The sequence below is a fragment of the Drosophila teissieri genome, chromosome 3R (genome assembly GCF_016746235.2).
Source record: "Drosophila teissieri strain GT53w chromosome 3R, Prin_Dtei_1.1, whole genome shotgun sequence".
Taxonomy (NCBI): Eukaryota; Metazoa; Arthropoda; class Insecta; order Diptera; family Drosophilidae; genus Drosophila; species Drosophila teissieri.
The window spans coordinates 22202763-22219238 of NC_053032.1; the positions used below are offsets into that span (position 1 = coordinate 22202763).

At 38.2% G+C, this 16476-nt stretch overlaps 2 protein-coding genes across 3 annotated transcripts; one reads left to right on the top strand and one right to left on the bottom strand.

Moving 5' to 3' along the window:
* Positions 1-265: 265 nt before the first annotated feature.
* On the bottom strand, positions 266-5957 carry LOC122619983 (signal peptide peptidase-like 3). Of its 2 annotated transcripts, none has more exons than XM_043797229.1 (7): positions 5671-5957; positions 2070-2511; positions 1879-2004; positions 1324-1515; positions 800-1253; positions 599-719; positions 266-533 (listed from the first exon to the last, which is right to left on the bottom strand). In XM_043797229.1, the coding sequence occupies exons 2-7, from the start codon at positions 2359-2361 to the stop codon at positions 465-467; spliced, it is 1254 nt and encodes a 417-aa protein (XP_043653164.1). In that variant the 5' UTR covers positions 2362-2511; positions 5671-5957; the 3' UTR covers positions 266-464. The 2 variants fall into 2 exon arrangements, with proteins under 2 accessions (XP_043653164.1, XP_043653163.1); XM_043797228.1 differs by having other exon boundaries at positions 1879-2019.
* Positions 5958-6406: 449 nt separating this feature from the next.
* LOC122619796 (CD81 antigen) lies at positions 6407-14802 on the top strand. Its single transcript, XM_043796936.1, has 5 exons — positions 6407-6771; positions 11093-11287; positions 11726-11905; positions 11975-12190; positions 12732-14802. Exons 1-5 carry the CDS (start codon positions 6706-6708, stop codon positions 12879-12881), a joined length of 807 nt encoding a protein of 268 aa, XP_043652871.1. The 5' UTR covers positions 6407-6705; the 3' UTR covers positions 12882-14802.
* Positions 14803-16476: the final 1674 nt, after the last annotated feature.

Below are 16476 nucleotides of genomic sequence, written 5' to 3' on the forward strand. Positions count from 1 at the left end.
CAGAACGTACTGCCCGGAACAGGTTTCGCATGGATGTGTGATCGAAATTCGAATCTCAAACTGTCTTCTTTCTAGTCTTTTCGCTATGGTTTACAGAGATATTAGTAATGCCTATGAAGTGTAACTAATATTTCGCTTGATCTTTGTTCTACTCGCTAGTTATCTGCATGATTGGAGACATTAAAGCCAATTTGAATGAACTCTCGTATGACGTATATATATAGGTGAATATATAAAACCTTTCCGCTTAGGCTAAAAACTATAATTACTCGGTTTTTGCTTTTATTTCACTATGAAAACGAGGATCACCTAACTTAAAACGAAACTTAGTTAAGTTGAGTTAAAAAATACATACTCAATACGTTATTTAAGAGACAAACGTTAGTATTAGATCTTATGTGTGTGTTCTTCACATTGTTTGTTGCTTGTTTTTTTGTTTTTCTTTGCTTTTAGATAGAGTACACTCAGACTTCCAGTTGTTTTGATGGTTGTTGCGCGATAAACGGCTCGCTCCACATGCGCCGCAGGTCGCCCTGCAACAAGTAACAAAATATTACAGATATCACTCGATTCGGAACTATTCAACCATTGACTGTACCTTCAGATAGGCCATCAGCAAGAGCGGCAATAACGTAAAGGGCACTAGATACAGCAGCGCTGGCTGGGCCGCCTTGAAAACCTCGGAGCTGACCGTCGCTGTAAGCAGGCCCAAGAAATAACTGCAATGAAACGGAAATTAGTATTTATCAACTATTCACATCTAAGCCTTCTTAAACGCTCTGTTTACTCAACGACTTACCCCAATAAGGAACAATGAAAGTATGTCAACCGGGAGCCAACTCCCCTGGGCGGTGACAATGTGGGATCCGATGTGACGCCCTGCGCCTTTTTGTACGCATCATACCGCAAGACGAAGCACAGCAACAGGCCCGGCATTACCACATCACCCAGCCCCAGCATGGAGAAGTGGCCCGTATTGTGGAGGCTGGGGAAAACAAGCTTTCCGGGCAGATTCAGCTTTGGTGTGTCCCGCACAATGCCGCCCAAATGCAACTTTCTGGCCACGATGCCCACGGGATTATCGGCGGGTCGCGTGGCCACCTTGACCATCACGTTGGTGCTGAAGATGTACGAGGAGAGGAATACCCAGAAGACGTCGTAGATGAGCAGGCCGGTCAACAGCAGCGTGGACACCTTAAGGCTGGGTAGACGCACAAACGCAATGAATGCCACACAAAGGCCCATGCCCATTGCTGGAAAAAAAGGGGGGAAAAAGACGTTGTTACAGGAAACTCTGTACTATGTATTCACATCGTATCTTACCATCCATTAGCAGCCAGTGGCCAGTGAGCACCCAAATGCACACAATCGATACCGAAAGCGTAAAGCTGAAGAGCTCCGCGGCTGTGAAGCGACCGCAGAATCCGAAGGAGAATCGCTTTCCATCCGTGCATGGCCTGATGATGTACTGGCACATGGGCAGCAGCAGAAAGGCCAGCGCCACGGTGGCTATAACTGTGGACAGAGATTGGACAACATTTAGTAAAGCAAATAGTACGATGCGACATCTTCTTTGAATACGTATGCAAGTTAATGATAATGATGGCTGTTATCGCTTTGTAAACTAAAATTAGGTATTCCCACCACAGAGTATGAGTAATGGCTCTATCAGCTCCTTAATTTATTATTAAGAGTAAAGCTTTCGCTTAAATGTGATACGAAGTGTAGCTTTCGACTCCGTACTGCTTTGTATTCTCAAATAAATATTGTGAAATACTTTTAATACTTTAATATTTCGAAATGATTTCAAAGGAAACCATAGGCAGATAAACAGAATTATATGTATATGTATGTATATATTATTTCAACCACACTTACTCGCTGTGCAGACGGCGAAGAGCAGCTGCATCGAGTCGAAAAAGAAGAACATGATGAGCAGTGAGATGGAAGCTCCGAGGGGCAAACACAGGGCATGCATCGTGTCCAGAGTGGCGAATTTATCCGCTGTGAAATACAGATCTGAAACTTATAAAACATTCCTTATGCTTTTGCATCCATTTCACACATACTTGGTTCCTTCTCGACGGGCTCGCCGGTCAGCAGATTGGTCATCGATTCATTACGCTTCTTTTGCTCCCGCTCGCGGGCCTCCTGCTCGATGTTCAAGGATCGAAAGCTGCCATAGACTATGAGCAGCATCGATATGAGGCAGGTGGAGACCCGAGACGAGTCCATTACGCTTGAGACCGTCCAGTGGAGTTCGCGGTATTCTCCACCGCCAGCTGCCGCTGCACCGCCTCCAAGTTGGCCGGCTCCAACAGTTTGAGCTCCCAGACCGCCACCGGCTCCACCGTGCGACATGCTCGCTCCGGTTCCTCCGGATGCGACTTCTATATCGCTGATATAGTTTCAGATATCCCACTTATCGTCGCCAGTCGGCTTCTTCGCTTATCGGTCGACCTGCACTGGGTTTATCGCGTTCTTATGTCGCCTGCACCGCTTCAATCCAAACTGAAATGAAAAGTACAATTTTCGTGTGGGTTATTGATTTAACGATAAGTAGTATTTTGTTTGCCGACCTTATCGCAAGTAACCCCCGTATATCTTTTACCTTCCACAGGTTATTTAGACAGCTGCGATTAGGCTTTTCGGAGCACACACTCCCAAGGTTTATTTTCCACGATTCTATGTCGCCTTAAGTCGAGCGTGGAAACCTTGGGGTCAACTTTCACGCACCTCACGAATTAGGTAATGAAAGCAAATTAGAACGCCACACAAATTCTAAAGAGTGAAGTACAACTTAGAAACGCCAGTAACCCAAAAAACACATCAAGCACCAGCAAGTACTTGATCTTAAGAAACCTGAGCCATGCAGCTGGGTCTCATGAACACTTATTGTATCCGCAAGTTATTTATATATCTTGCATATCTTTCGAAAATATATTCGTAAATATGACTCCGAAGTTAGAAGTTAAACAACAATAAAAGTTTACTGTTAGTCAGTAAACCAAAAATTGTTTACATATGACTTTGATAAACTGCAAAAGTCATTCATAGCTCCTAAGTGAATATTCATGAATAATTCACTTGCAAGTATATGACCCCCTATTACAAGGTAATATGCATAGGTAATGAAAATAAAACTGGACTATTTGTTTAGTAGTGCACAACTGTAAAGTAAGCTAAAGGATTCCCTGAAAAACAGAAACTGCGGAAAACGCAATGTTGTTTTTGAAAGAATGTTTACCTTTACACTTTGAAAACTAGCGGATAAAAACCGTCCAGACATTTCATATAAACAAACACATGTATGCACTGTCTATATATAGAAATTATATTTTATTTCCCCCATTTCTTATTTACAGCGACTTAGGCACCTTTCCTTTCTACACATCCAACGGAGAAACAGAGACAAAAATCATACCTATAATTAAATTGCAAGACAATATTATTAAAATAATAATTTAAAACTTTCATCTTAAATTTGCATAATATTGCACAAAAAGATTTCTCAAAGACAAAAAGAAACGTTTTGCGATACTAAACAGGTTTTTTTTTCTCTGTGTAAGGAAATTATAATAACAACAACCGGTGTGAGAAATAACAGACTGAAGAAGGCCGTAAAAAGCAGTTAAAATTGGAATAAATTATAAAAGCGTTACCCAGTTTTCCACGATGCCAGTTTCCCATTTTCCATTGTTATTGCCACAAATTCTATAGTATTTTCACACACACCACGCACACACACACACACCCACGCAGGGTTGTTGCACTTGGAAATGTAAAGGCGCTGTTATTAGAGCGGCGCTCTGCTAACTCGCTAATGACAATAGGGAGACAGAGCGGGATGGTTGCAAATGACAATAAGAGAGACAAAGCGGGACAGTTGGCAACTTCCTTGGTCGGTGTTGTTGTTGCTTCAATCATGTCGCTTTTGTTGTTATTGTTGCATGTTGCCAAGTGCCGTTGCTCGCACTAATTTATGTTGACTGTTGGCAAATGTAGGTGCATGTGTATTGGTGGCTCTGTTAATGTTTGTGTGCGGAATGCAAATGATTAAAATACATACATACGTACGTACATACCTATGTATAAAAAGAAGTGGTGGTCAAATGAATAGGGATTTTATAAAGCTCCAAAAGAAAGAATCCAAAAAATGATCAAGTATTTTACAGGTTAATTAAAACTTGTTTGTGCTCAAATAACCCACATTTATTTTTATTTTATATTTCAGAACTGGTTTAATTAGTACCCAGCAAAAAAACATTTTAACTACGCTTTACTTATTACTTCAAATTAAGCAGATACACAACTCAATATTTATCTGTGTATAAAAAAAATAATTTTAAAGTTTCTGTTAATTGTTACACAACTGTATGTAAATGTAGTTTTCAATTTGCATTTTCGTTAGTGTTGTTCATTTAATTTTTCCCGTCTCCCACTGTTTCTATCTCCGTCTTTCCCCCCTGGATGCAATAAATTAAGTTCCCACACATTGCAATTTCGAGAGGGCGACAAAATGGCGAGGGGAGGTGGAAAGCTGTTAACGAGCGCTAATTAAAATTAAATTATGTGGCGGGTGTAAAGTTACAGTCTCCAAAGTTGACACAATTTGCGGAGACTTTTCACCGTTTACGGCGGTTATCGAACATGAGCTACATAATTAGCCAAACTCATTGAGAAAATGCCGCTCGCATCACACACGCATAAACCCTCACACACAAACACACACACACGCAAACACTTTCTAATTTGAAACGCCCCAAAGTGGGGAAGAAAAACAAAAAAAATAAAAGAAGTACCAAGCAATTGGCTTCGCTGTAACTGCCCACGACGAATGTGAAAGTGAAATTTGCGAAGTTACAGCTTTTGAAGCAGCGGAGGGGGGAGGGGGATTTCTCCAAAGGGGGTACGGACCTCTAACACTGAAGAGAGTGGACCTTAAACATAAATGTTTACCGCTACCTTGTGCACAGTAGTTTATTTTAAATTAAACAAGCACACAATGTAAAGATCCCCTCGTATATAAACTGATAAAATATTGCATTAAACAGAAATCCGAAAATATTTGTTTAAATCTCAGTCATTAATAACATTTTCTATTATCATTCTATCCTTGTAAATTAACGTTCGCTAATATAACAATATTTACATAGTAAACAGCGAAATCCGCTACATGAACACCACCGACGGGGGAACCAATTAAGTTTTTAAGTGCACTGAACGCGGAAAGCATAAAAAACAAGTGCGTAAAGTGGGCGCAAAGTTTTACGTTTATTATGCAAAAAGGGGTGAGGAGGAGGAAGGGGGCTTTACTTTGGCAAAGACTGGCTTGCAGCGCTTGAGAAATTTTTTGTACGACTAAAGCTTAGGCTGCGCTTTAAGGTTTTTTCCCCGCTTTTCCGTTTCGTGTTTGGTTACACTCCACTTCATTTCACTTCATTCCATTTCCATTCCACAAAACTCCAACTTCGCTCCACTGCGTAACAAAATTACAAGACACACTCACACAACTTGCAACAAACCGAATAACGACAACAAGAGCAGCAGCAACAACGAAGGGGGGAAAAATTGTCAAAGTCTCTGGTTTCAGTGCAATCGAAATATATATTGAAAACGTATGTAGTGCACTCGATACTCCCCAAAAAAGTTGGGGGACTTTTCGCTTACTTTGCCTTCACATTCACATTCGCGTTTGGCTGTATTTTCCTTGGTTTTTGTTTTTCCCTTTGCACCGATATTCGTTTTCGCGATAAAGAGGTGTCTGCTACATTTTCACGCGCCTTCCATTTGCCTGCGAGCCGCTTTTCATGCAGATTTTCCACGATCTTCGGCGGTCGCTGCACTTAAACGTTAGACAGCCATTTTGCATTTGTTTCTATTCGTAACTATTGCGGAGGAGAAACAACAACGGATTAAACATTTCACGCTTTAGGCCATTTTCGCCTGCGCGAACAGTGTGACCATTTCGCGGAAGAGGATAAAACCCGCGACCCAAAGCGGTCTCATTTGAAACTCTTTTAAGAGTTTTACAGTGTTTAATAATCAAATGGTTTAAAAATTCTAGATATTTTTGATTTTTAATTTCCGACTTTTATAAAATTTAAAATTCTTTGTTTCCTAGACTTTGAGGAACACAAGTTTTTAGGATCAAGTGAAATCTACTTCAAAAATGCATATTATAGTAGAAACTTTGGGGATAATAATTATCTAAAATATCGATAAGCAATAATGGTGTGGGTATGGGCTACAATTCCAAGCAGGTTGCGAGCAATGTTAGGCCTTATCAAAGTTATGCACCAATTCCTTGGTATATTTTAGAGGTCACCTCCTTTAGTATTTAGCATTTCTATACCCGCTGGTATATTTGAACGGCCCCGTTAACGGTCGCACTGATTCAAGAATTTTACGTTGGACGGACGCCTCGATGCACAAATAAAATTTTTAAAACAAATCGGGTGCAACGGCCAATCGCGCAAACAGTGGCTCAAATCGCTGGATTTTAGCACGGGAAAATTGGAAAAAAAAATCCGAAAAATATAGTGCGACCGACGGGGTGTTTTGAAAAAGTGTTAAAGGTCGAAAAGTGCAGGCGACACTGCAGTTCGGGGTTCCTTTGAAAAAGAGCATCTCCAAGTGGTTGACAAACCAGTTAAATCACAGCCACTTTTTAAGGAGTTACCCATTAGAGAATATCAATCCGCCATGGGTCTCAACGGCTGCTGTTCGTGCGTCAAATATCTGATGGTCCTTATAAACATTTTATTCTGGGTATGTAGATTCCAGCAGCAGCAACAACAATGCGAGATTCGATTCTCTCCCATCACAACAACAACAACTGGAACACACGGACCTCCTTTCGCGCGCGTGTATGCGAGTGTCTGTGTGTGTATGTGGGTGTTGCGTGAGCGAATGTGTGTGTGTTGTGTATTCCCTACGCCCCTCTTTCTCTCGTTAGGGCTTGGGGGCGGGGGGAGGAGCCGTGCGCACGCTCTTTGGAGTCCTACCGCTCTTATAGTCCCTCTCTCCATTCTCCACTCTCCCGATCCCAGCGGTGCAAAAAACAAAAGTTAAACCTTATTTAAAAATGGTAAAAATGGCAAAATGTTAAGTATGTCTTGAAAAATTTTAACTAAAAAGGATATTAAAGAATATAATTTAATTCATAATTATTATACATATATAAAATCGAAAAGGTGCCTAAATTATAAACTTTTTGTTTAATAATTGTTAATAATTCTACTTTAAAGCCATTTATTATGACCTATTTAACTTTTATTTATTCAATACCATTAATAACTTCCACTGGCTTTTTAAAGCGACATCACTGTATCTATCCCCCTCCCTACCGCTCTGCTCGTACTCCCGCATAAAAACAATAGAAGTTCCGCTGTGGGAGGAGAGTGAACGACACACACACACACTCACCTCCGCACGCACACAGAGAGATAAACATTTAAGCATCTCCATTCCCACCTCCCACTGTTTTCTTTTCCCTCCACATGTTTGTTCAGTTGTTTTTCTTCTGCTTCTGTCTTTTCCTGTCTCTTTTTTTTTGTTTTATTATTTTTATAACGTATACGTGCCTTTGATATTTTTACAAAATTCGGCTGGCTTAATTCGCTAAAAAAAAGGACCTCCTCCCTCTCAAAACAAAAAGGGTTCATTTTCTATGCCCAACTTATCTGCTTGTTGTTTTACGCAATTTTTGACTTTCAACATTGCTTCGTTCGGCTTTCAATTGTTTCCATTCAATTATTATCTGCCACTGCGATTGTTTGTGTTTGTTTTCCTTGAGTTTTTCTTGGGGTTTCCTCTTGTCTTCCGCGGCTTGCGAAATCAGTTTCGCTTTTCCTTTGGGCAACAAATTTAAAATTTTGATTCTTATGCGGGCTGTTTTCAATTTTTTTTTGGTCGGTTTGTTGATTGTTGCTGCCTTTTTTCGATTTCTGTCTATAGTATTTATTAGTCAAAAGCTATTTTCGAATACGGGCGAGGAACAACACAAACTTACGCGTCCGTTCAGTCTTTCGTTGTTGTACACAGAGAGAAAATGCCAATGCTTTTCCAAGTTTCCTGATTATATGTTTTCGAAAACCTTTTGTTTGTTTTTTTCTGGAACATGTTCTTGGTTAACTAATTCATAATATATTAATAATACTTCAAACAGAATAAGATTACATAAATAATTTGGTTTTTGTGTAATATTCCTTGATCTGTGATTTTTAGTATTCATCGTTATTGTTGCTGAATGCACAGTGGCATGCTTTTGATTTCAGTGGAGTAACAATGAGTGATAGAAATGTGATGTGTTTGTGATGCAGTTCATTTCACTAATCGTTTGAACTATTTTTAGAGCGGTGTATGGATGAAAGTGCGTCAGATTTTATTTTTATGGAGCTTTGAAGACTTTTCATAGATTGTTTTGAGGCTATTTTTAGCCAGGGCATGTTATCAATTATGCCACAAACCCACAATACAGCTTGATATATATTTTTATTCAACTCCGTAAAAGATGACCACAGTTTGAATTGTTTCGAATCTTTCCCCACTGTGCATCGGTTTCCAAACATTTCCATTTTCATCGTCGCCGTGGGGCATCGTGATCAAACGCCACGATCTCTGAGGACGCTGACGTTCCAATGAGGCTGATATCCCAGTTGAAAGACGCCGGGGGAGGCCTATGCCAAAAGCGTCTAAAATGCTAAACGGCCGGCGCTGTCGTCATTGAAGTTGACGGTGACCAAAACTGAAAGATTTTCAAATATTCCGTCGACCATCTGACAGTCCAATCCTGTCCACCCACCAAATAAAACCATTTACTCGTTCACAGTCGGACATCCATAGTGCAAAATTTTTAAATTCCTAAAAAAATTCAATCTTTTGCTTTGAATAAAGTAATATTTCATAGTAACGAAGCTGGCCTGTATCTATTTTCAATTCGCTCTGACATGTCACATCTACATACTTAATTCGCTGTGCTATTTTTCACTCAATTATTCATGAGTGGCGCTTCATTCATTTTTCAATTTGTATTTTCAGTTTATGAGTTGCATGATGGCTGTTGCCTTATGGCTGCGATTTGCCATCGATGCGGTTAATTGTGGGACAAAACTGTGACTGTGACTGGACATGCAATGCAAGCCCAGCTGCCATTTGCCCCCGTTTTTTTTTGTTGTTTTTTGCAGTTTAGCAGCAGTAAAATGCTCTCTCGTTTTCCGCTTTCGACGCCTCGGCTCTGAAAACTGGGTCAACGAAGGACTCTGCACATTTATTGGCCCATTCGGCGGGCTTTCTGTTTGTTTGTCTTGGACACGCGACATGGTGTCAGATGTGTAAAAATATGTATGTGAAAACGTTCGGGGAATCGTAAAATTCCAACAAATATAGCTACAAACAAGGCGTGGATTCAGTTCGTTCAGGGAAATGGGAATGATTCCAAACGGGGTCAACTTTTGTACTCTAAAAGGATAGGGAATTGCGGTTTATCCAACGTAGTACTTACTATATAAGAAGAGCTTCGGGAATAACCCTCTCCTTTAAATGAAATGTTTAAAATTCAATTGAAGGCTTCATATTTTGTATAATATTCATAGTTATGTTACTGATCCATACCCATATTTTTTCACAACCCTGCCCAAGAAAAATAACTTAAAGTTATGCAAACAAGGTCTTCTGGTTACAATGTACTTATGTCGTCTTTGTTACTCAATAAACTGCCCTCGAATGGGGCAACATTGTATTACGTTTCCATGAGTAGCTTTTCCGTTAGCTGCACACATTCACATATTCACATTCATGAACTTTTGGGCCAGCATATCGTGCACTTTGTGGCACACTTTTTGTCTCGCTCACTTTATTGCAGCGCTCTCTTTCGTGGACCACCCACATAAAGCCGGTCTCCGCTTCTCTTATATTCCCTAAGATTTTCAGATATATTTTACTCATTTTTCCTGGGCGCCAAAAACTGTTTCTAAGATCTTATATCTCATATTTTAGTGTGTCTTCAAGTTAAATAGATATTTGGTTATTGCGAGATCCACTGCGTAATCTTATCAAGAAGCACTGATGCCCGAAATGCTCCAGTTTTCTAGGCAATTGCAAAAGCATTCGAGCTGAGAAAAAAACACGAGATAAGAAGTGTTTTGTATTTGGAAATGCTTTCCAGTTAGCCTTCGTTTCTTAAGTGGTTCTAAATTTACATATTTTCCAAGTAATATGTGCACTTGTTTACATCTCTTGATTAGCTCTCATCGCACACTCAATTTCCCTGCGATGAATAATTTTGCTGAATAATTAATGAACTTACATAGACACCTCGATGCTTGGCAGCCCAACCTGTTAAGTCATAAGCTCTTTATTAGATTTTCTCACTCATTGCACGAGCGGAAATTTAAACACAACATTTTTCTGGATGGTTGGGATTGGCAGCAGTAAGTTAAGTGTTTTATTTCTTGGCAGCAAACCTAAGGAGAATTAAATAACCAGAATTCCTTTAGCGGAAATTCAAAGAAAAGTTCATATTTCGTTCGCTGATAACCCGAGAAGTGAGATAATAAGAGCTCGCAATTCTCATATTCTCGCTGGGGATCAATGTCTTGGCACTGCTATATATAAATACAGTATGTCTTGGCAATGAACACCAAAATTTAACTCGAAACCAAATTTTATATGCCGTATTTTTGTTAAACGCATCATTAGTTTTCGAACTTAATGGGCCTGTGCTTATGGGTTTTTGAAAGTTCTGGGCTCAAAAGGCTGCCTTTGAATTCTGTATGCTGTATTGAATAACTGAAAGATTATTTTACTTTACTTGGTTTCATGTTACTGCTTTTAATTAAATTAAAAGAAGCACAACAGCAGTTGCTATATAGTCTGCGTCCAACTTAGCTGACATCATATGTACGAAACTATAGAAGTTTAAGGGACGGGAAAACTGGGCGGGGCAGTCTCCCACTTTAATTGCCGCCTTGCCAGATGGCGTCATTGACGCGTGTGCCCAGTGTGATGGATGCAACCATTTGAGAATTACAGCGAAAATGTGTAAAAATAGGTAATGCTCTACTATATGTTGTACTCTTTTCGCTTGCAGCTCATCGGACTGACCATCGTGGTGACCTCCGTTTGGATGCTGACCGATCCCACATTTATGCTGTCGATGACACAAAACTACAATCATTATCACATAGCCCTGTATGTTTTCCTGGCCATCGGCATCCTGATCACATTGGGCGCGTTCTTTGGCTGTTGCGGAGTTTGTCGGGAGTCGCAATGTTTGCTGGTTTCGGTAAGTAAAAGTGCAGTAAAGTACTATCATAACCAGTGTCTGGGAATTCCAATTAAAATGGATGCAAATGTGTGGCCCACACTGTTTCGCTCGTAAGATTGCAACGGACGTTCGCCCACAATGTCTTGGCAGTTTGGCAAAACGATGCACTTGCCAAAATAATTTAAAACCCCATTAAATTGGATTGTAATAACGGAAAATTGTTTTTAAAGTTATGTCATTTAAAGTACTTATTCCATTTTTGTAATAGCAAATATATTTTATATTTATAGAAGACCATAGATTCATTTTAAATGATGTAAACAAAAGTTGCAATTTTATGGAGTTCCTTATTGCAAGTGCAAACATATCTTTCTTAAATCGCAACCAGTTTATTTACTCAACGCCCACGGGTCCGACGCTCACTCCGCCATTCATAAATCTGAAATTCTCTTGCAGTTCTTTTGTGTCATACTCATCGTGATGGTGGCACAAATCGCAGCCGGGGCATGGGCCTTCCACAACAAAGACAAGCTGGATGACATCGTGCGGGCGGCAGTCAAGTCGTCAGTCCAGGAGGAGTACGGCCAGTCCACCATGAGTTCACGCACCGTCACCTTTGATACGCTGCAGAAGAATGTAAGTGCTTGGACATACCCACCAGCTCGCAGGAAAAACGATTTATGCGAATTTCTTTATCTGTTTCAGTTGAAATGCTGCGGTGCCGATGGACCTGGAGATTGGGCCACGAGTCGGTTCAATAATGTGGATCGCACAAATATTGTGGAGATCGCCGTGTCTTCCATGAATGTCTTCTATAACATACCCGAGTCCTGCTGCAAGGATAATTTGAAGGATAACGAGTGTGAGCTGTCGCGACGCTTGAAATTTGGCGGCCCCTTGAACAACGCCATTTATCAGCAGGTAATGCCAATGAACAGCCAAAGATTTTCAAGATTTTCAAGACGCTGACGCATACGAATTTTGCCAGAAAAGACATAGTGGAAGTGCAAGGAAATGAATAAGATTAGAAAAAATGTATTCACTGAGTCATTTATATAGTTTCTTTCTCTGTAAATTCTGTTTAATTGGCCATTCATTCAACGATCGCTTTTCGATTCACTGAATTACCAAAAAACAATCAAAACTCAATTGATAGGTGTGTCCGAATCATAATTTCTTGGCCTGCCGAATGCTATCGCCGCCTGGCCATAAAAACTAATAATCCTTTCTTCAGCGGTTTGAACGCACTGCGTTAATAAAAATTGACGCCGCCTATGCCGAGACGATAAAAACGTATTAATTAATATTGATATTCAGCACGCATCTCAAACTTCTGACTGCCAGTCTGGTTGGCGTTGCTGTAAGAGTAGATGCAGAGAATGCGAGCTGTAAACAAACTGAATGGAAACCGAGCTGACTTTTATACAAACCGATTAATGAGTTTCGTATTTGTCTCTTGCAGGGCTGTGTGGACAAGCTGATTGAGATCATCTACGAGAACTGGGTCACCATTTTCGCCGTCACCGCCGCTGTCATTCTGCTGGAGTTGCTGTCCCTGACTTTTGCCCTGAGCCTCTGCTGCGCGGTGAGGAATCAGCACTACAAGGCCTGAGAATTACAGAACTCCCATAGGGAAATCACGGACGATGAGAAGTACTAACAAACCAAATCGAAACGGATGCATAGCGAGCGTTATTACTGAAGACGTGCGAATGGGGAAAAGCATTTAGCAGCGAGGGCTAGCGAGATAATGTACGGTGTTCCCTGGTCAATACTTTAACAACACAACTGACGACAGAAACAACACACTTTTGTAGTACTTTTAACAACAAGACAAGCGAAAACAACACGAGACAGCTGAGCAATTGTATTAGAGATGAGGCAACCAACATTTTGGAATTTGTGAAAAGTTTTTGAAGCACAATCCACAGGAGCCTCACACACAGCGACTTTATATGAACTTGATACGCCAGCAGAGCAAAAACATACAACTCTTTTTTAACAGAATATTTCTACCACAAAAAACACAGACAGTAAACTTCATATATGTACGAACAACATAGGCAGCTCCATAATACTTAGCCTAGCGAAAAAATTTTGAATTCATAGATACATACTATATATTAAATATATAGATCAAAGCATAAGCACAAAAATATAATGTTAAATGCCAAAACAAATGGAAAATTGTAAAAAAGAAATCAAGCAAATTTCTTTTAAGATTTGTTTCCTCCCATAAGACTTTTGAATCAAATACTTATTTGTTTTTTTCTTAATGTGGCCATTTTTGTATGCTAACACCATGCCAAAAGAGATATAAAATCATATGCACGTATGTATGTTACATATGATAATAGCATTCCACAAGAATGAGAATGATTGACAGATTTTTGTTCTGGTTAAAACGCATTGCCATCCAAAGACCCAGCCGAAAATATATTTTCAAATCACTTCTGAACCTTGTGCAAAATGTTGTGCTAAAATCGAATACCATTCAATTCGTAGAGCTTCGCGAAATTAAATGCCAAATATTTTATGTATTTACAAAATTGTAATTTAATTTATTTATCACCTATTTATTTGAGCATAAGCAATGAGCAAAAGCAAAACGTTAGGAAATTATATGTAAGTGTTGGCCATTCTGTTGACAAACAGCATTCTGTATATTTAGTCCTCAAACGATCCCCAAACAGTATGATCGTCTATATGATCTTACGTCTATCTTAAATAGATGGGTACATTTGTATAACTTTGCAGATATTGCCTGATGGCTTTACTGCGATCGAAGAAACATTTTGATCTGGCAAATTATTGTAAGAACTGCAAGGAGATACAGATTAGTCCGAGTGATCATTGACCATGCTGTGCACAACCTTTAAAATCACACACTCTTGAAACGAATTTTGTCGAATCCAACTTACCTGCATCGAAATATATTTGATTTTTCCCGCCTCGTGCAAGGGGAACTATTTATATGGGAAACCGTTGAAGCAGCACAAAATGTTAAATGAATAGTACACACGAACGAAACAAAAAGTCTCTATATTTACATTGTATTTTTACCATACACCATAAACTAATTGAAGGATATATATTTTTTGTAACATTTTCATTTTATTGTTGTTATATGTGAATTTTGTTGTTAGTTAAGCGTAGCCTGAACGTCACACTTTGTACCCCTTCACAACGTTTAAATAAATTAAATCTACAAAAATCAACATAAGGACAAAATTATATTAAATTTACAAAACAAATCGCAATAAATATATATTGTATTTAAATTTACACATTAAAGTAAATTATTTATTTTAACCTTTCTTAGTAAGTAGTTACGTGCGGAATTTCATGGAGTTAAAACACATAAAAGTAATAAAGTTTTAGGCTAAGAATTAAACCTCATAAAATCAACGTTCATCTGTTGGAATTGTAGCAAAACATTGGAATATTTAGGAAATAAAATCTTCAAAATTAAATGTTCTCTAAAAATTAAGCAGAATTGAACGTAGCTAAAATATATCTATAGCATAAAACTCCATCAGCATCTAAAATCAAAACCAAAATAAGTAAAAGCATCTACTCTTCAAACAAAGAAACAATCAACTCAGCATCTTCATTACATACGGAAAATACACAGTTTGTATGAAATAGAGTGCACACTTAGCAGGCATCTAACATAAAATCGGAAACATTAAGCAATATGAACGATGCTCAAGATCTGTATTTAACAACATAATACCTACAAAAAAGGTTCAGATAATACTCAATCATTATGGATAATTGAGATAAATTATAGAAAACCGCGACATACAAACTGATATTTCAAATAAATAAACATACAATAAATCCAAAATTTGTGTTATAATTTATTTGTGGTTGGATTTTGTCTAAAAACTAGATCAGTACCAGGTACCCTTTCCGTTTCTAAATCAGTAGTAAATATTTACTCCTTATAATAAAAAGACGGAGTACATAATTAAAGTGTTATTTTTATTAAAATGGTTTATCTCTTTTACTCATTACCCAATTTGTTGTTGGGCTTGTTTTTAAGTTTATTTTCTTAATTGTTGGTTGGTTTTCGTTTAAGTGGCATTAAAACTCTTTGTTGTGTTATTTAATTGTATGTCTTGTTATTAGACTAAAACTTAGGTACAACAGAATTTTAAATCAAATGTTCGAGAACTTAAGTAATAATGTGATTTACCGAAATTAAATTCCATTATGTATTTTCTAAGTAGACAATACTTAACTATAGGTACATTTTAGTGGATTTAGGTATAAACACATTTTTAGGTTCTTTTAAGAAAAGCTATCCATTAATGGAAATTTGAAAAGTTTACAACAAATAGCTTTACTTTAAGAATAATGAATGTTTACGGTTAATATCAGCATCTTTAGTCAAATGAAATAATGAATTTTACGCAAATGGTTTTGTAGTCGCTTTATAGATTAATTATTGAAGGTGTATTATATAGGTAATCGCTTAGAGAGCTTACTATAATTTACTTATAAACAATCCAAATCACTAACCACGTTTTCTTTGTTAATTTGTTGTATGTATTTATTATTATTATTGGGATAGCGCAAACCATTTATTTAGTTAACAAAAGGTTTTAGATTCCATGGTGTTTTTGATGGTACCTTGGCTGAAAAATTATTATCGTAATTTACATTTACTATAGGTACATTTGGATTAAATTTAGTTTTAACGAAATACGAATTAAACGTTGTTTTAAAAATAAGTTACACCACTTTAGTTACACCTATTAAGTTCTAGTATCGGAAACTGATTCCAGCTAGCTAGTACAAATTAAACGCCGATTTCGACATAGCGTAATGGATAATCTAGATAGTAATCTTTCCGGACATTTAGCAGCTAAAACCGATTTCTAAACATTATCTTCCGATTCGACTGGTTAAATAAATAATCTTTAGTTTAATATTTAAGTGTTTAACATTAGTATAAGCGTTTCAATTTCATTATTTATTATGTTGACTAGTTAGACACATAGCTTTCCTCAATTCGAATGATAGATTAATATCAATTAGTTGCCATTTGGTTTTTGTTTTTTTGCTTTTGGACAGTGTACGTTCATATTGCATAGATCGTTTTCTTAAGAGTTAGAAATTGTGGGTGGTTTAACGAGTAGGTCGCATAGGTATTTGTTTAGACAAGAATACTTTTATATTCAACAAAATGTCCTTGTTCA